We start from the raw sequence: 20,000 nt of genomic DNA, 5'->3' as shown, positions 1-20,000 counted from the left end.
GACCATGTCATTACTAACATGAATAAGGCTATGTCATTAATAACATGAATAAGGCTATGTCATTAATAAGGCTATGTCATTAATAACATGAATAAGGCTATGTCATTAATAAGGCTATGTCATTAATAACATGAATAAGGCTATGTCATTAATAAGGCTATGTCATTATTAACATGAATAAGGCTATGTCATTACTAACATGAATAAGGCTATGTCATTAATAACATGAATAAGGCTATGTCATTAATAAGGCTATGTCATTATTAACATGAATAAGGCTATGTCATTAATAACATGAATAAGGCTGTGTCATTAATAACATGAATAAGGCTATGTCATTATTAACATGAATAAGGCTATGTCATTAATAAGGCTATGTCATTACTAACATGAATAAGGCTATGTCATTATTAACATGAATAAGGCTATGTCATTAATAAGGCTATGTCATTAATAAGGCTATGTCATTAATAAGGCTATGTCATTATTAACATGAATAAGGCTATGTCATTAATAAGGCTATGTCATAAATAAGGCTATGTCATTAATAAGGCTATGTCATAAATAAGGCTATGTCATTAATAAGGCTATGTCATAAATAAGGCTATGTCATTAATAAGGCTATGTCATAAATAAGGCTATGTCATTATTAACATGAATAAGGCTATGTCATTATTAACATGAATAAGGCTATGTCATTAATAAGGCTATGTCATAAATAAGGCTATGTCATTAATAAGGCTATGTCATTAATAAGGCTATGTCATTAATAAGGCTATGTCATGAATAAGGCTATGTCATTAATAAGGCTATGTCATTAATAAGGCTATGTCATTAATAAGGCTATGTCATTATTAACATGAATAAGGCTATGTCATTATTAACATGAATAAGGCTATGTCATGAATAACATGAATAAGGCTATGTCATTATTAACATGAATAAGGCTATGTCATTAATACGGCTATGTCATTAATAAGGCTATGTCATTAATAAGGCTATGTCATTAATAAGGCTATGTCATTAATAAGGCTATGTCATTATTAACATGAATAAGGCTATGTCATTAATAAGGCTATGTCATTAATAAGGCTATGTCATTATTAACATGAATAAGGCTATGTCATTAATAAGGCTATGTCATGAATAAGGCTATGTCATTAATAAGGCTATGTCATGAATAAGGCTATGTCATTAATAAGGCTATGTCATTAATAAGGCTATGTCATTAATAAGGCTATGTCATTATTAACATGAATAAGGCTATGTCATTAATAAGGCTATGTCATAAATAAGGCTATGTCATTAATAAGGCTATGTCATTAATAAGGCTATGTCATTAATAAGGCTATGTCATTAATAAGGCTATGTCATTAATACCATTCATTGTATAATGTTAGTGGGGTCACTGGTAATGCTAGTGGATGGGGGGTCACTGGTAATGTTAGTGGGGTCACTGGTAATGTTAGTGGGGTCACTGGTAAAGCTAGTGGATGGGGGGTCACTGGTAATGTTAGTGGGGTCACTGGTAATGTTAGTGGGGTCACTGGTAATGCTAGTGGATGGGGGTCACTGGTAATGTTAGTGGGGTCACTGGTAATGCTAGTGGGGTCACTGGTAATGTTAGTGGGGTCACTGGTAATGCTAGTGGATGGGGGGTCACTGGTAATGTTAGTGGGGTCACTGGTAATGTTAGTGGATGGGGGTCACTGGTAATGCTAGTGGATGGGGGTCACTGGTAATGCTAGTGGATGTGGGGTCACTGGTAATGTTAGTGGGGTCACTGGTAATGTTAGTGGGGTCACTGGTAATGTTAGTGGATGGGGGTCACTGGTAATGCTAGTGGATGGGGGTCACTGGTAATGCTAGTGGGGTCACTGGTAATGTTAGGGGTCACTGGTAATGTTAGTGGGGTCACTGGTAATGCTAGTGGATGGGGGTCACTGGTAATGTTAGTGGGGTCACTGGTAATGTTAGTGGATGGGGGTCACTGGTAATGTTAGGGGGTCACTGGTAATGTTAGTGGGGTCACTGGTAAAGCTAGTGGATGGGGGTCACTGGTAATGTTAGTGGGGGTCACTGGTAATGTTAGTGGATGGGGGGTCACTGGTAATGTTAGTGGGGTCACTGGTAATGTTAGTGGGGTCACTGGTAAAGCTAGTGGATGGGGGTCACTGGTAATGTTAGTGGGGTCACTGGTAATGTTAGTGGATGGGGGTCACTGGTAATGCTAGTGGATGGGGGTCACTGGTAATGCTAGTGGATGGGGGTCACTGGTAATGTTAGTGGGGTCACTGGTAATGCTAGTGGATGGGGGTCACTGGTAATGTTAGTGGGGTCACTGGTAATGTTAGTGGGGTCACTGGTAAAGCTAGTGGATGGGGGTCACTGGTAATGTTAGTGGGGTCACTGGTAATGCTAGTGGATGTGGGGTCACTGGTAATGTTAGTGGGGTCACTGGTAATGTTAGTGGGGTCACTGGTAAAGCTAGTGGATGGGGGGTCACTGGTAATGTTAGTGGGGTCACTGGTAATGTTAGTGGATGGGGGTCACTGGTAATGCTAGTGGATGGGGGTCACTGGTAATGTTAGTGGATGGGGGTCACTGGTAATGTTAGTGGGGTCACTGGTAATGTTAGTGGGGTCACTGGTAATGTTAGTGGATGGGGGGTCACTGGTAATGCTAGTGGATGGGGGTCACTGGTAATGCTAGTGGGGTCACTGGTAATGTTAGGGGGTCACTGGTAATGTTAGTGGGGTCACTGGTAATGCTAGTGGATGGGGGTCACTGGTAATGTTAGTGGGGTCACTGGTAATGCTAGTGGATGGGGGTCACTGGTAATGCTAGTAGATGGGGGTCACTGGTAATGCTAGTGGGGTCACTGGTAATGTTAGTGGATGGGGGGTCACTGGTAATGCTAGTGGATGGGGGTCAATGGTAATGCTAGTGGATGGGGGTCACTGGTAATGCTAGTGGATGGGGGTCACTGGTAATGTTAGTGGGGTCACTGGTAATGTTAGTGGGGTCACTGGTAATGTTAGTGGATGGGGGTCACTGGTAATGCTAGTGGATGGGGGTCACTGGTAATGCTAGTGGGGTCACTGGTAATGTTAGGGGGTCACTGGTAATGTTAGTGGGGTCACTGGTAATGCTAGTGGATGGGGGTCACTGGTAATGCTAGTGGGGTCACTGGTAATGCTAGTGGATGGGGGTCACTGGTAATGCTAGTGGGGTCACTGGTAATGTTAGTGGATGGGGGTCACTGGTAATGCTAGTGGATGGGGGTCAATGGTAATGCTAGTGGATGGGGGTCACTGGTAATGCTAGTGGATGGGGGTCACTGGTAATGATAGTGGATGGGGGTCACTGGTAATGCTAGTGGATGGGGGTCACTGGTAATGCTAGTGGATGGGGGGATGGGGGTCACTGGTAATGCTAGTGGATGGGGAGTCACTGGTAATGCTAGTGGATGTTGGGTCACTGGTAATGCTAGTGGATGGGTGGTCACTGGTAATGCTGGTGGATGGGGGGTCACTGGTAATGATAGTGGATGGGGGTCACTGGTAATGATAGTGGGGTCACTGGTAATGCTGGTGGATGGGGGGTCACTGGTAATGATAGTGGATGGGGGTCACTGGTAATGATAGTGGATGGGGGTCACTGGTAATGATAGTGGGGTCACTGGTAATGATAGTGGATGGGGGTCACTGGTAATGATAGTGGGGTCACTGGTAATGCTGGTGGATGGGGGGTCACTGGTAATGCTGGTGGATGGGGGGTCACTGGTAATGCTGGTGGATGTGGGGTCTGTTGGAAAAGCTTTCCAGTTGAAGCTGGTTGAGAGAATGCCAAAAGTCTGCAAAGCTGTCATCAAAGTAAAGGGCTACTCTGAGGAATCTCAAATGTGAAAAATATTTAGATTTGTTTAACACTTTTTTTGGGGGGGGGTTTCTACATGATTCCATAATGTGTTATTTCACAGTTTTGATGTCTTCACTACTATTCTACAATATAGCAAAGCGTAAAAATAAAGAAAAACCCTTGAATGAGTATGTGTGTCCAACCTTTTGAATGGTACTGTATGTGTGTGTGTGTTTGTGTCAAATAAAATAAAATAAAGATATTATTGGTCACATACACATGTTAATGCGAGTGTAGCGAAATGCTTCTTGTTTCCGACCGTGCAGTAATATCCAACGAGTAATCTAACAATTCCACAACTACTACCTTATACACACAAGTGTAAAGGGATAAAGAATATGTACATAAAGATATATGAATGAGCGATGGCCGTGCGGCATAGGCAAGATGCAGTAGATGGTATAGAGTACAGTATGTACATATGAGATGAGTAATGCAGTAGATGGTATAGAGTACAGTATGTACATATGAGATGAGTAATGCAGTAGATGGTATAGAGTACAGTATGTACATATGAGATGAGTAATGCAGTAGATGGTATAGAGTACAGTATGTACATATGAGATGAGTAATGCAGTAGATGGTATAGAGTACAGTATATACATATGAGATGAGTAATGCAGTAGATGGTATAGAGTACAGTATGTACATATGAGATGAGTAATGCAGTAGATGGTATAGAGTACAGTATGTACATATGAGATGAGTAATGCAGTAGATGGTATAGAGTACAGTATGTACATATGAGATGAGTAATGCAGTAGATGGTATAGAGTACAGTATATACATATGAGATGAGTAATGCAGTAGATGGTATAGAGTACAGTATGTACATATGAGATGAGTAATGCAGTAGATGGTATAGAGTACAGTATATACATATGAGATGAGTAATGCAGTAGATGGTATAGAGTACAGTATATACATATGAGATGAGTAATGCAGTAGATGGTATAGAGTACAGTATGTACATATGAGATGAGTAATGCAGTAGATGGTATAGAGTACAGTATATACATATGAGATGAGTAATGCAGTAGATGGTATAGAGTACAGTATGTACATATGAGATGAGTAATGCAGTAGATGGTATAGAGTACAGTATATACATATGAGATGAGTAAATGCAGTAGATGGTATAGAGTACAGTATATACATATGAGATGAGTAATGCAGTAGATGGTATAGAGTACAGTATATACATATGAGATGAGTAATGTGGGGTATTGTCACGTTCGTCGTAAGAAAGAGGGAAAGAAATGTAAGAAAGAAGAAAGAAATGACCAAAGCGCAGCGTGAGTCGAGTTCCACATATTTATTACAGTGAAACTTCAAAACAACAAAGAATTAAGGAACGTGCAATACGTAGCGCACGTAGGGCACTAAACAAAACAATATCCCACAATGCAGCTGGGAAAAGGGACACCCTAAGTATGATCCCCAATTAGAGGCAGCGATCAATATCCCACTGACGCAGGTGGGAAAAGGGACACACTAAGTATGATCCCCAATTAGAGGCAACGATCAATATCCCACAGCGATCAATATCCCACTGACGCAGGTGGGAAAAGGACCACACTAGTATCATCCCCAATTAGAGGCAGCGATCAATATCCCACTGAGACAGGTGGGAAAAGGACCACACTAGTATCATCCCCAATTAGATGCAGCGATCAATATCCCACAGCGATCAATATCCCACAAACACAGGTAGGAAAAGGACCACACTAAGTATGATCCCCAATTAGATGCAGCGATCAATATCCCACTGACACAGGTGGGAAAAGGACCACACTAAGTATGATCCCCAATTAGAGGCAGGCAACGATATTCAGCTGCCTCCAATCGGGAACCATACTCACACACCAACATAGAACTATAATAACTAGAAAACCACCCTAGTCACGCTCTGACCTTTTACACCATAGAGAACCCAGAGGGCTCTCTATGGTCAGGGCGTGACAGTACCCCCAAAGGTGCGGACTCCGACCGCAAAACCTGAACCTAGATGGGGAGGGTTAGGGTGGGGTGTGGAGCCGGCACAAGTTTCACCGGACTGATGACACGCTCTTCAGGGCGAGTGCGGGGAGCCGGCACAGGACGTACCGGACTGGGGAGGCGCACTGGAGGCCTGGTGATGTATACGCAGAGGAACTTAAAACGTTCCACCTTCTCCACTACTGTTCCATCGATGTGGATAGGGGGGTGTTCCCTCTGCTGTTTCCTGAAGTCCACAATCATCTCCTTAGTTTTGTTGACTTTGAGTGTGAGGTTGTTTTCCTGACACCACACTCCGAGGGCCCTCACCTCCTCCCTGTAGGCCATCTTGTCGTTGTTGGTAATCAAGCCTACCACTGTTGTGTCGTCCGCCAACTTGATGATTGAGTTGGAGGCGTGCATGGCCTCGCAGCCATGGGTGAACAGGGAGTACAGGAGAGGGCTCAGAACGCACCCTTGTGGGGCCCCACAAGTGTTGAGGATCAGCGGGGTGGAGATGTTGTTTCCTACCTTCACCACCCGGGGGCGGCCCGTCAGGAAGTCCAGGACCAGGACGGGGCGATAGTCGTTTAGCTCAGTTACCTTAGCTTTCCTGGGAACAGGGACAATGGTAGCCCTCTTGAAGCATGTGGGAACAGCAAACTGGGATATGGATGATTGTAAACACACCAGTCAGCTGGTCTGCGCATGCTCTGAGGACACGGCTGGGGATGCCGTCTGGGCCGGCAGCCTTGCGAGGGTTAACACGTTTAAATGTTTTACTCACGTCGGCTGCGGTGAAGGAGAGCCCGCAGGTTTTGGTAGCGGGCCGTGTCAGTGTATTGTCCTCAAAGCAAGCAAAGAAGTTGTTTAGTTTGTCTGGGAGCAAAGACATCCTGGTCCACGACGGGGCTGATTGACTGTAGACCATGTGTCGGAGCCGTTGAATTGCGACTCTACTTTGTCTCTATAATTACGCTTAGCTTGCTTGATTGCCTTACGGAGGGAATAGCAACACTGTTTATATTCGGTCATGTTTCCGGTTGCCTTTAAAAGCTCACAGCGTATTCATCAATGTTGTTGTCTGAGGCTACCCGGGAAGATATCCCAGTCCACGTGATCGAAACAATCTTGAAGCGTGGAATCCGATTGGTCGGACCAGCGTTGAACAGACCCGAGCACGGGCATTTCCTGTTTTAGTGTCTGTCTATAGGCTGGGAGCAACAAAATGGAGTCATGGTCAGATTTGCCGAAAGGAGGGAGGGCTTTGTATGCGTCGCGGTAGTTAGAGTAGCAATGATCCTGAATTCTGCCATGCCCGGGTCACGCATTTTCGATATGCTGATAAAATTTAGGGAGCCTTGTTATCAGATTAGCCTTGTTAAAATCCCCAGCTACAATAAATGCAGCCTCAGGATATGTGGCTTCCAGTTTACATAGAGTCCAATGAAGATCTTTCAGGGGCCGTCGAGGTGTCTGCGTGTGTGTGTGTGTGTGTGTGTGTGTGTGTGTGTGAGTGCGTGTGTGAGTGCGTGTGTGAGTGCGTTTGAGTGCGTGTGAGCGTGTGCGTGTGTGAGCGTGTGCGCGTGCGTGTGTGTGTTAGCGTGTGTGTGTTAGTGTGTGTGTGTTAGTGTGTGCGTGCGTGTGTGTGTGTGCGTTAGTGTGTGTGTGTGTGTTAGTATGTGTGTGTGTGTGTGTTACCTGTACTCCCAGTATTCCAAACACAGTGAAGAAAGCGCAGCAGATGAGGACGATGTTCCCGATGGGTCTCAGAGAGGTGATCAGAGTCTCCACTACCAGCTTCAGCCCTGGGGCTCGACTGATCACCCTGCCACACACACCTTACACATTATACACACACAGACTCAGAGAGGTGATCAGAGTCTCCACTACCAGCTTCAGCCCTGGGGCTCGACTGATCACCCTGTAACACACACCTTACACATTATACACACACCCCTACCTGAGAGGTCGTATTGTGGTCATAGTGTGGTTGTAGTGTGGTCCTACCTGAGAGGTCGTAGTGTGGTTGTAGTGTGGTCCTACCTGAGAGGTCGTAGTGTGGTTGTAGTGTGGTTGTAGTGTGGTCCTACCTGAGAGGTCGTAGTGTGGTTGTAGTGTGGTCCTACCTGAGAGGTCGTAGTGTGGTTGTAGTGTGGTCCTACCTGAGAGGTCGTAGTGTGGTCATAGTGTGGTCATAGTGTGGTTGTAGTGTGGTCGTAGTGTGGTTGTAGTGTGGTCGTAGTGTGGTCCTACCTGAGAGGTCGTATTGTGGTCATAGTGTGGTCGTAGTGTGGTCCTACCTGAGAGCTCATAGTGTGGTCATAGTGTGGTCATAGTGTGGTTGTAGTGTGGTCCTACCTGAGAGCTCATAGTGTGGCTGTAGTGTGGTTGTATTGTGGTTGTAGTGTGGTTGTAGTTTGGTTGTAGTGTGGTTGTAGTGTGGTCATAGTGTGGTCCTACCTGAGAGCTCATAGTGTGGCTGTAGTGTGGTTGTATTGTGGTTGAGGTGTGGTTGTAGTTTGGTTGTAGTGTGGTTGTAGTGTGGTCGTAGTGTGGTCCTACCTGAGAGGTCGTAGTGTGGTTGTAGTGTGGTTGTAGTGTGGTTGTATTGTGGTTGTAGTGTGGTTGTAGTGTGGTCGTAGTGTGGTTGTAGTGTGGTTGTAGTGTGGTCCTACCTGAGAGCTCGTAGTGTGGTTGTAGTGTGGTTGTAGTGTGGTCATAGTGTGATTGTAGTGTGGTCCTACCTGAGAGCTCATAGTGTGGCTGTAGTGTGGTTGTATTGTGGTTGTAGTGTGGTTGTAGTTTGGTTGTAGTGTGGTTGTAGTGTGGTCATAGTGTGGTCCTACCTGAGAGCTCATAGTGTGGCTGTAGTGTGGTTGTATTGTGGTTGAGGTGTGGTTGTAGTTTGGTTGTAGTGTGGTTGTAGTGTGGTCGTAGTGTGGTCCTACCTGAGAGGTCGTAGTGTGGTTGTAGTGTGGTTGTAGTGTGGTTGTATTGTGGTTGTAGTGTGGTTGTAGTGTGGTCGTAGTGTGGTTGTACTGTGGTCCTACCTGAGAGCTCGTAGTGTGGTTGTAGTGTGGTTGTAGTGTGGTCGTAGTGTGATTGTAGTGTGGTTGTAGTGTGGTTGTAGTGTGGTTGTAGTGTGGTCGTAGTGTGGTTGTAGTGTGGTTGTAGTGTGGTCCTACCTGAGAGCTCGTAGTGTGGTTGTAGTGTGGTTGTAGTGTGGTCGTAGTGTGATTGTAGTGTGGTCCTACCTGAGAGCTCATAGTGTGGTTGTAGTGTGGTTGTAGTGTGGTCGTAGTGTGGTTGTAGTGTGGTTGTAGTGTGGTCCTACCTGAGAGCTCGTAGTGTGGTTGTAGTGTGGTTGTAGTGTGGTCGTAGTGTGATTGTAGTGTGGTCCTACCTGAGAGCTCATAGTGTGGCTGTAGTGTGGTTGTATTGTGGTTGTAGTGTGGTTGTAATTTGGTTGTAGTGTGGTTGTAGTGTGCCTGTAGTGTGGTCCTACCTGAGAGGTTGTAGTGTGGTTGTAGTGTGGTTGTAGTGTGGTCATAGTGTGGTCCTACCTGAGAGGTTGTAGTGTGGTTGTAGTGTGCCTGTAGTGTGGTCCTACCTGAGAGGTCGTAGTGTGGTCGTAGTGTGGTTGTAGTGTGGTCCTACCTGAGAGGTCGTAGTGTGGTCGTAGTGTGGTCGTAGTGTGGTCGTAGTGTGGTCCTACCTGAGAGGTCGTAGTGTGGTCGTAGTGTGGTCGTAGTGTGGTCGTAGTGTGGTCGTAGTGTGGTCATAGTGTGGTCGTAGTGTGGTCGTAAGTGTGGTCATAGTGTGGTCCTACCTGAGAGGTCGTAGTGTGGTCATAGTGTGGTCATAGTGTGGTCCTACCTGAGAGGTCGTAGTCGGGTCCTACCTGAGAGGTCGTAGTGTGCGTAGCAGTCGTAGTACTCTGAGGATTCCCAGGATGCGGTTCCCTCCAGTCAAGGCCAGAGAAACCAGGATGTCCACCAGAGAGACAAACACCAGGATCCCATCCAGAACATTCCAGCTGCTCTTCAGGTAGCTCTGTTTACCCCAGCAGAACCCCAACGCTACAATCTATAGACACAACATTAAGAAGACAATAACTCCAAGGACTGACAACAGACTGAAACAGAGATCAGACTGAAACAGACAACAGACAGAAACAGACAACAGACTGAAACAGACATCAGACTGAAACAGACAACAGACTGAAACAGACAACAGACTGAAACAGACAACAGACTGAAACAGAGATCAGACAGAAACAGACAACAGACTGAAACAGACAACAGACTGAAACAGAGATCAGACTGAAACAGAGATCAGACTGAAACAGAGATCAGACTGAAACAGAGATCAGACTGAAACAGAGATCAGACTGAAACAGACAACAGACTGAAACAGAGATCAGACTGAAACAGACAACAGACAGAAACAGACAACAGACTGAAACAGAGATCAGACTGAAACAGACAACAGACTGAAACAGAGATCAGACTGAAACAGACAACAGACTGAAACAGAGATCAGACTGAAACAGATCAGACTGAAACAGACAACAGACAGAAACAGAGATCAGACTGAAACGGAGATCAGACTGAAACAGACAGCACTCTGAAACGGAGATCAGACAGAAACAGACAGCACTCTGAAACGGAGATCAGACTGAAACAGACAGCAGACAGAAACAGAGATCAGACTGAAACGGAGATCAGACTGAAACAGAGATCAGACTGAAACGGAGATCAGACAGAAACAGACAGCAGACAGAAACAGAGATCAGACTGAAACGGAGATCAGACAGAAACAGACAGCAGACTGAAACAGACAGCACTCTGAAACGGAGATCAGACAGAAACAGAGATCAGACTGAAACAGACAACAGACTGAAACAGAGATCAGACAGAAACAGACAGCAGACTGAAACAGACAGCAGACAGAAACAGAGATCAGACTGAAACAGACAACAGAGTGAAACAGAGAGCAGACTGAAACAGGCAACAGACTGAAACAGACAACAGACAGACAGAGATCAGACTGAAACAGACAACAGAGTGAAACAGAGAGCAGACTGAAACAGGCAACAGACTGAGAAGGACAACAGACTGAAACAGACAACAGACTGAAACAGAGATCAGACAGAAACAGACAACAGAATGAAACAGAGTATTACCTTGACAGTCATCTCAGCCAGGAAGATGACAGTGAACACGTAGTTGGAGACACTCAGAAACACTCTCTCCTGGAGGGAGAGTAGGAGAGACAGTATATTACAGCAGAGAGTATCTAGTTGGAGACACTCAGAAACACTCTCTCCTGGAGGGAGAGTAGGAGAGACAGTATATTACAGCAGAGAGTATCTAGTTGGAGACACTCAGAAACACTCTCTCCTGGAGGGAGAGTAGGTGAGACAGTATATTACAGCAGAGAGTATCTAGTTGGAGACACTCAGAAACACTCTCTCCTGGAGGGAGGGAGAGTAGGAGAGACATCGCAAGACATCTGGGAACGATTAGACGGGGTTCGGGGTTTGAGAAGCTTAGCGAAACAGCCAAGGCCGGGGTTCGGGGTTTGAGAAGTCAACAGGGTTCGGGGTTTGAGAAGTCAACGAGAGAAGTGAAAAAAAATCTTTCATTAGTTGTTAATTTTCTCCTAATCTAAAAGGAACAACCTTGGATTGGAGCTAAATATCTTAAATAGTTGAACATGTTATTTCTCCAACCTCTTGAAGGTGACATGTTTTCATTTCGTAAAAAAACACAAAAAAACCGACTTTATATCAAAGTAGCGGTTTTGATTTGACGGCCTACACACACGTATTTCTGACGGCAAACGACCGTTAGACCAGATGATGCATTTCTACGTACGAGCTTAGATGTTCAGACGACCGTTAGACCAGACGATGCGTTTCTACGTACGAGCTTAGATGTTCCAACGGCAGATAACCGTTCGACCAGACGATGCGTTTCTACGTACGAGCTTAGATGTTCCGACGACCGTTAGACCAGACGATGCGTTTCTACGTACGAGCTTAGATGTTCCAACGGCAGATAACCGTTAGACCAGACGATGCGTTTCTACGTACGAGCTTAGATGTTCCAACGACCGTTAGACCAGACGATGCGTTTCTACGTACCAGCTTAGATGTTCCGACGACCGTTAGACCAGACGATGCGTTTCTACGTACGAGCTTAGATGTTCCAACGACCGTTAGACCAGACGATGCGTTTCTACGTACGAGCTTAGATGTTCCGACGACCGTTAGACCAGACGATGCGTTTCTACGTACGAGCTTAGATGTTCCGACGACCGTTAGACCAGACGATGCATTTCTACGTACGAGCTTAGATGTTCAGACGACCGTTAGACCAGACGATGCGTTTCTACGTACGAGCTTAGATGTTCCGACGACCGTTAGACCAGACGATGCGTTTCTGGGAACGTTTCTGGGCCATGCGAGCTTAGATGTTCCGACGACCGTTAGACCAGACGATGCGTTTCTACGTACGAGCTTAGATGTTCCGGCGACCGTTAGACCAGACGATGCGTTTCTACGTATGAGCTTAGATGTTCCAGAGAGAGCCCTAAGACCAGACGATGCATTTCTACATACGAGCTTAGATGTTCCGACAACCGTTAGACCAGACGATGCGTTTCTACGAACGAGCTTAGATGTTCCGATGACCGTTAGACCAGACGATGCGTTTCTACGTACGAGCTTAGATGTTCCGACGACCGTTAGACCAGATGATGCATTTCTACATACGAGCTTAGCTAGCTGACGTCGCCACGACGACATCGTCTACAAGTGTGATCGGGGAGGGGGAACAAGTTTCTGGCCATCTGTAAAAAAAAGGGGACCTGTGATATTGTTTCCTTCATGTCAAACACTGACAACCCAACAGACTTGCCTTGTTGTCATCCAGTATGAAAAAGATGTCAAGGCAGAGAGAGCCCTAAATTAATTGGTGAATTGTTGGAATTATGAAAATAGAATGATTATTCAAATTATAATATAGTGGGCGGCACCTTCAACACATTATTGCTTGCACATGACAACGAATGACTAAGCCAAGGGAGGAATTATTGACAGGGTAGGAACGAAAGTGGTGGTCAATGTTTCCAAGGGGACACTAATTAGATGTAAACATTCCATGTTTTCTTACCTCATGTAACTAGCCAGCTAGCTAACATATTCATTGTGTCACCTATTTCGCTCTGATTTATGATACTGTGGCATAAACAATGTGCTTAGCTACAGTGGTTCCTCCTTTAAAAGTTTGCGAGTTTACACCGAGGGACTTAGAGGTACCCAGCATCACGGCTCCAGACCACCACCAGGGGGAGTTAGAGGTACCCAGCATCAAGGCCCCAGACCACCACAAGGGGGAGTTAAAGGCACCCAGCATCACGGCTCCAGACCACCACCAGGGGGAGTTAGAGGAACCCGGCATCACGGCTCCAGACCACCACCAGGGGGAGTTAGAGGTACCCAGCATCACGGCTCCAGACCACCACCAGGGGGAGTTAGAGGTACCCAGCATCACGGCTTCATTACTCCAGACCACCATCAGGGGGAGTTAGAGGTACCCAGCATCACGGCTCCAGACCACCACCAGGGGGAGTTAGAGGTACCCGAGGTCACGGCTCCAGACCACCACCAGGGGGAGTTAGAGGTACCCAGTGTCACGGCTCCAGACCACCACCAGGGGGAGTTAGAGGTACCCAGTGTCACGGCTCCAGAACACCACAAGGGGGAGTTAGAGGTACCCAGCATCACGGCTTCATTTCTCCAGACCACCACCAGGGGGAGTTAGAGGTACCCAGTGTCACAGCTTCATTACTCCAGACCACCACAAGGGGGAGTTCAAGATACCCAGCATCACGGCTCCAGACCACCCCCAGGGGGAGTTAGATCAATAGATCATAGTGCCTATGGATGTGTAGCTAGCTACAGTATGTAGCCGATCTGTGTGCCTATGGATGTGTAGCTAGCTACAGTATGTAGCCGATCTGTGTATGGACCCTAAAACGTTAGGTTCTGAACTAATAATAAATCTATGAACCTATCATAGTTGTTGTATCAACTTCAAGTCTGAATGGCATTAATGAAGCCTAACCTTAAAGTATAAATAGGGTTCTAGAAGGTAAAGTATAAATAGGGTTCTAGAAGGTAAAGTATAAATAGGGTTCTAGAAGGTAAAGTATAAATAGGGTTCTAGAAGGTAAAGTAAAAATAGTGTTCCTAAAAGTTAGAAAGTATAAGGGGAGTTAGATAGGGTTCTAGGAGGTAAAGTAGCTAAATGTAGCCCATGGTTCTAGAAGGTAAAGTATAAATAGGGTTCTAGAAGGTAAAGCATAAAATGCATCAATACTGGTATATAGTAAAATAGGGTATAACACCAGGATGTGTCTTACGGTGCTGTGAGGCAGCCCATGGATGGGTCTCTCCAGAGCCATGGTGATGCATCAATAGCTGGTATATAGTAAAATGGAGTGGCTAGGTACCCAACACCAGCCCTAGTGTCAGTGACCACCACTCAGGGGGAGTTAGACCTATGGACCAGGGGAGTGTGTACGGTGCTGTGAGGCTAGAATGCATAGCTAGCCACCTCAAGGGGGAGTTAGCCCAGCATCTGCTGGTGATGCATCAATACTGCTATATAGTAGAATGGATGTGGCTAGCTAACACCAGCCCTAGGACGTGTCTTACGGTGCTGTGAGGCAGAATGTACAGGGTCTCTCCAGAACATAGCTCATGGTGATGCCTATGGATAGCTAGCTATAGTAAAATAGGGCCGATAACACCAGCCCTAGTGTCTTACGGTGCTGTAGCTAGGCAGAATGCCGGGATGTGTAGCTCCAGTAGCCGATGGTGATGCAGCTAGCACAGTATGTAGCTGGTATATATGGATGTGTAGCTATAAGTATGTAGCCCTAGTGTCTTACGTATGTGCCGTGGATGTGTAATGCCACAGTATGGTCTCTCCTATGGATGTGTGATGCATCAATACCTATGGATGTGTAGTAACAGTATGTAGCCTATGATCTGTATAACATGGATGTGTAGCTAGTGTCTTACGGTGCTGTGAGCTAGCTACAGGCAGATCTGTGCCTATGGATGTGTCTCAGTATGCCCGATGGTGTGCCTATGGATGTGGCTATATATGTAACATAGGTGCCTATGGATGTGTAGCTAGCCACGCCCTAACATAGGGATGTGTAGCTAGCTAAGTATGTAGCACTGGTGCCTATGGATAGTAACATAGGGTATAACACCATCTGTGCCCTATGGATGTGTAGCTACTGCTGTGAGGCAGAATGCCTATGGATGTCTCTCTACAGTATGTAGCGATGGTGTGCCTATGGATGTGTAGCTAGCTACAGTATGTAGTAACATAGGGTATATGGATGTGTAGCTTGCTACAGTATGTAGCCTATCTGTCCTATGGATGTGTAGCTGTGAGTATGAATCTGTGTGCCTATGGATGTGTAGCTCTACAGTATGTAGCCGATCTGTGTGCCCATGGATGTGCAGCTAGCTACAGTATGGTATATATCTGTGTGCCTATGGATGTGTAGCTAGCTACAGCCCTATGTCTTACGATGCTGTGAGCCTATGGATGTGTAGCTAGCTCAGTAGAGCCGATCTGTGTGCCTATGGATGTGTACTGGTATGTAGTAACATAGGTGCCTATGGATGTGTAGCTAGCTACAGTATGTAGTATAACACCTATGGATGTAGTAGCTAGGGTAGTATGTACCACGTGTGCCCTGGATGTGTAGCTAGCTGCAGTATAGCTTACGTGTGCTGGATGTGTGCTAGCAGAATGCCGGATGTGTCTAGCTAGAGCGATGGTGATGCCGATGGATGTGTAGCCAGTATAGTAACATAGGGTATAGCTAGCACGCCCTGTGTCCTATGGATGTGTAGCTGCTGAGTATGTAGCCGATCTGTGTGCCTATGGATGTGTGATGCATCAGTATGTAGGTATCTGTGTGCCTATGGATGTGTAGCAGCTACAGTATAGTGTCTGTGTGCTGGAGGCACAATGCCGGGATGTGTAGCTAGCTACAGTATGTAGCGATGGTGGATGTGCAGCTGCTACAGTATGTAGTAACATGGATGTGTATAACACCACGCCCTGTGTCTTGGATGTGTGCTGCTACAGTATGTATGCCGATCTGTGTGCCAGAGGATGTGATGCATCAGTATGTAGCCGATCTGTGTGCCTATGGATGTGTAGCTAACACCATGCCCTGTGCCTATGGATGTCTTACGGTGCTGGATGTGTAGGCAGATGTCATGCCTATGGATGTCTCTCCAGCTAGCATGTGTGTATGCATCAATACTGGCCGATGTGTGCAGTAATGTGTAGCTAACCAACACCATTGCCCTAGGATGTCTTACGGGCTGTATGTAGGGTCTGTGCCTAGGATGCGGGTCTCTCCTAGGATGTGTGATATGTAGCATCTATGGATGTGTAGCTAGTTACAGTATGTAACTGGTATGTGTATGTGTAAATAGCTACAGTATGTAGCTAGGGTTCTATAAGCACCACAGCCCTAGTGTCTGGATGTGTAGCTAGCGGTGCTGTGTAGCTAGCTACAGGCAGAATGCCTAAATGGGTGTGCTAGATGTAGCGATGGTGATGCTAGCTACAGTATGTAGCCAATCTGTGTATGGACCCTAAAACGTTAGGTTCTGAACTAATATTCATACCAGAACCTATCATAGTTGTTGTATCAACTTCAAGTCTGAATGGCATTAATGAAGCCTAAAACCACATTGAAATAGTTCTCTCCAGAAATGGGGGTTCTAGAAGGTAAAGTAAAAATAGTGTTCTAAAAGGTAAAGTATAAATAGGGTTCTAGAAGGTAAAGTATAAATAGGGTTCTAGAAGGTAAAGTATAAATAGGGTTCTAGAAGGTAAAGTAAAATGCATCAATACTGGTATATAGTAAATAGGGTATAACACCAGCCCTAGTGTCTTACGGTGCTGTGAGGCAGAATGCCGGGTCTCTCCAGAGCGATGGTGATGCATCAATACTGGTATATAGTAAAAATAGGGTTCTAAGGTACCAGCCCTAGTGTCTTACGGTGCTGTGAGGCAGAATGCCGGGTCTCTCCAGAGCGATGGTGATGCATCAATACTGGTATATAGTAACATAGGGTATAACACCAGCCCTAGTGTCTTACGGTGCTGTGAGGCAGAATGCCGGGTCTCTCCAGAGCGATGGTGATGCATCAATACTGGTATATAGTAACATAGGGTATAACACCAGCCCTAGTGTCTTACGGTGCTGTGAGGCAGAATGCCGGGTCTCTCCAGAGCGATGGTGATGCAGTTGAGGAAGATGAAGAGGAGGACCACGTGATCAAACATCTTATGAGAGATCATCCCCTTAGCCCACACACGGAACCTAGAGGAGGGAGGGGATGGGGGGAGGGAGGGAGGGGAGAGATGAGGGGGTGGGGGGAGGGGAGGGAGGGGAGGGGGGGTGAGGTGAGGGAGGGAGGGAGGGGATGGTGGGGTGAGGTGAGGGAGGGAGAAAGGGGGGGTGGATGGGATGAGGGAGTGGGGGGGGAGGGAGGAGAGGAGAGGGGAAGGGGATGGGGTGAGGGAGGGAAAGAGGGGGAGGGGTGAGAGGAGGAAGAGGGGGGGTGAGGGGGAGGGGAGAGGGGGGGAGGGAGGGGGGAAGGGGGGAGGAGGGGGAGGGGTGAGGGAGGGGGAGAGAGGGGATTGGGTGAGGGGGGAGGGGGAGGAGGGGAGGGGGAGAGAGGTGGGAAGGGATGGGGTGAGGGAGGGGGGAAGAGGGGGGGTGAGGGAGGGGGAAGAGGGGGAGGGAGGGGGGAGGGGAGAGGTGGGAGGGGATGGGGTGAGGGAGGGAGGGAGGGAGGGAGGGAGGGAGGGAGGGAGGGAGAAATCAGCACAGAGGAGGAAGATACAGTATTTATGAGAAGGTGAGACAACAAGAATGTGTGTGTGTGTGTGTGTGTGTGTGCGTGTGCGTGTGCATGTATGTATGCATGTGTGTGTGTGTGTATGTGTGTGTGTTTGTGAACTCACGAGTTCTGAGGGGAGAACAGGTAGAGGTTCCAGTCTTCATGTTCTCTACACCAGCGTGGCTTGTGGCTCTGCAGCGTTCTCCTGACCCGGAACCACAGGTTCTACAGAGGACAGAGGTCAGAGGTCAGCATTACACACACACTCCTTCCTCTACATCGTCGGTCTCTAAGTTAGGATGTGTGTTTCCATGACGGTGCAGAACATTCTCTAGCAGCAGGGAACAACAACTCTCGCTTGTCCTGTCAGACTGGAAGACTAATGCATTCTGGGAAACACGCCATCAACAAAGTGCTCAGTTCTCGGTGAGCAGGGTTGGAGAACGGGACAGGGGGAAAAACACAGTCAGCAACGAAGTCAGTACAAACTGCTAACAACCAACTCGCCACTGTTACGTCAACCCAAACTGCTCCCCAGGGGCACAACTTTCACTGGGGATGATGGGGGGGGGGATTGTTGTCCCACACCCCCCCACACAGTTTTATCATTGCACCGTGACACCAAAAACGGCGTCGGTGTGCCTTAGGACCATGCGGACGCCCTAGAGCAGTCTGGGTAGGCTGTTTGGAGGTTTTCAGCCGGCTGAATTTAGGACCGCGCTCGACACCACAGAGCGGGTGGACAGACTGTGTGAAGGCAAAGCTTCTGAAAAGGCTGGCTGGATCAACACGGGAGAGTTGAACAGAGGCAGCTGCTGTCAGCGTGTTGAACTCTTTCCAACCGAGTTGTAAAAAAGCAAGCAAGCAGAACAGAAACTGGCTACTCCTCACTTAATTTTTTTATTTAATTTTACCTTTATTTAACCAGGCAAGTCAGTTAAGAACAAATTCTTATTTTCAATGACGGCCTAGGAACAGTGGGTTAACTGCCTGTTCAGGGGCAGAACGACAGATTTGTACCTTGTCAGCTCGGGGGTTTGAACCTGCAACCTTCCGGTTACTAGTCCAACCTTCCGGTTACTAGTGCAACGCTCTAACCACTAGGCTACCCTGCTGAAGTAGCTGGGAAGGTATCTGCTGTTTATCTTAATAGAAAACTAAACTAAACTCTTGTGTTTTGACTGGACTGGTGGGGGTCGAGGAGAGAGTTGTACTGGTGGGGTTCGAGGAGAGAGTTGGACTGGTGGGGGTTGAGTAGAGAGTTGGACTGGTGGGGGTCGAGGAGAGAGTTGGACTGGTGGGGGTGGAGGAGAGGGTTGGACTGGTGGGGGTGGAGGAGAGAGTTGGACTGGTGGGGGTCGGGAGAGAGTTGGACTGGTGGGGGTCGAGGAGAGAGTTGGACTGGTGGGGTCGGGGAGAGAGTTGGACTGGTGGGGGTTGGTGAGAGAGTTGGACTGGTGGGGGTCGAGGTGAGAGTTGGACTGGTGGGAGTCGGGGAGAGAGTTGGACTGGTGGGGGTTGGTGAGAGAGTTGGACTGGTGGGGGTCGAGGAGAGAGTTGGACTGGTGTAACCCCCTGATAGAGGAGAGATACAGAGAGGCTGCTCTCTCTCCCTGATAGAGGAGAGGTACAGAGAGGCTGCTCTGTCTCTCCCTGATAGAGGAGAGGTACAGAGAGGCTGCTCTCTCTCTCCCTGATAGAGGAGAGACACAGAGAGGCTGCTCTCTCTCTCCCTAATAGAGGAGAGATACAGAGAGGCTGCTCTCTCTCTCCCTGATAGAGGAGACTACACTGATAGAATCACCCTGTTACTGCAGAGGGGACATCATACCTCTAACACACACTACACACACTACACACACACACAGGGGTCTTGCTCTACCCACTGAGAAAACAATTTATGCCGTGGCCAATCAATTACAGGGGAACAATTAGCCTCCCTGCAGGACTCTATAAACAAACACAACAAGAAGAAAAGGAGAGAGAGAGGGAGAATAGAAGGAGAGAGAGAGAGGGAGAACAGAAGGAGAGAGAGAGAGGGAGAACAGAAGGAGAGAGAGAGAGAACAGAAGGAGAGAGAGAGGGAGGGAGAACAGAAGGAGAGAGAGAGGGAGAACAGAAGGAGAGAGAGAGAGGGAGG

The 20,000-nt window shown here is 47.0% G+C and overlaps 1 protein-coding gene across 1 annotated transcript in view; it reads right to left on the bottom strand.

Annotated features, from left to right (window-relative positions):
• The window catches only part of LOC115115021 (voltage-dependent T-type calcium channel subunit alpha-1H-like), a 120,479-nt gene that overhangs the window by 31,412 nt on the left and 69,067 nt on the right, over positions 1 to 20,000 (bottom strand). Inside the window, 5 exon segments of the mRNA XM_065017058.1 lie at positions 7,600 to 7,726; positions 9,803 to 9,987; positions 11,087 to 11,155; positions 17,214 to 17,337; positions 17,985 to 18,085. Of these exon segments, the coding sequence (XP_064873130.1) occupies positions 7,600 to 7,726; positions 9,803 to 9,987; positions 11,087 to 11,155; positions 17,214 to 17,337; positions 17,985 to 18,085 (606 nt within the window).

This window comes from Oncorhynchus nerka, unplaced genomic scaffold (assembly GCF_034236695.1).
Source record: "Oncorhynchus nerka isolate Pitt River unplaced genomic scaffold, Oner_Uvic_2.0 unplaced_scaffold_408, whole genome shotgun sequence".
Lineage (NCBI taxonomy): Eukaryota > Metazoa > Chordata > Actinopteri > Salmoniformes > Salmonidae > Oncorhynchus > Oncorhynchus nerka.
Note: the sequence above shows the minus strand (reverse complement) of the source record. Positions and strands in the feature narration are given on the sequence as shown.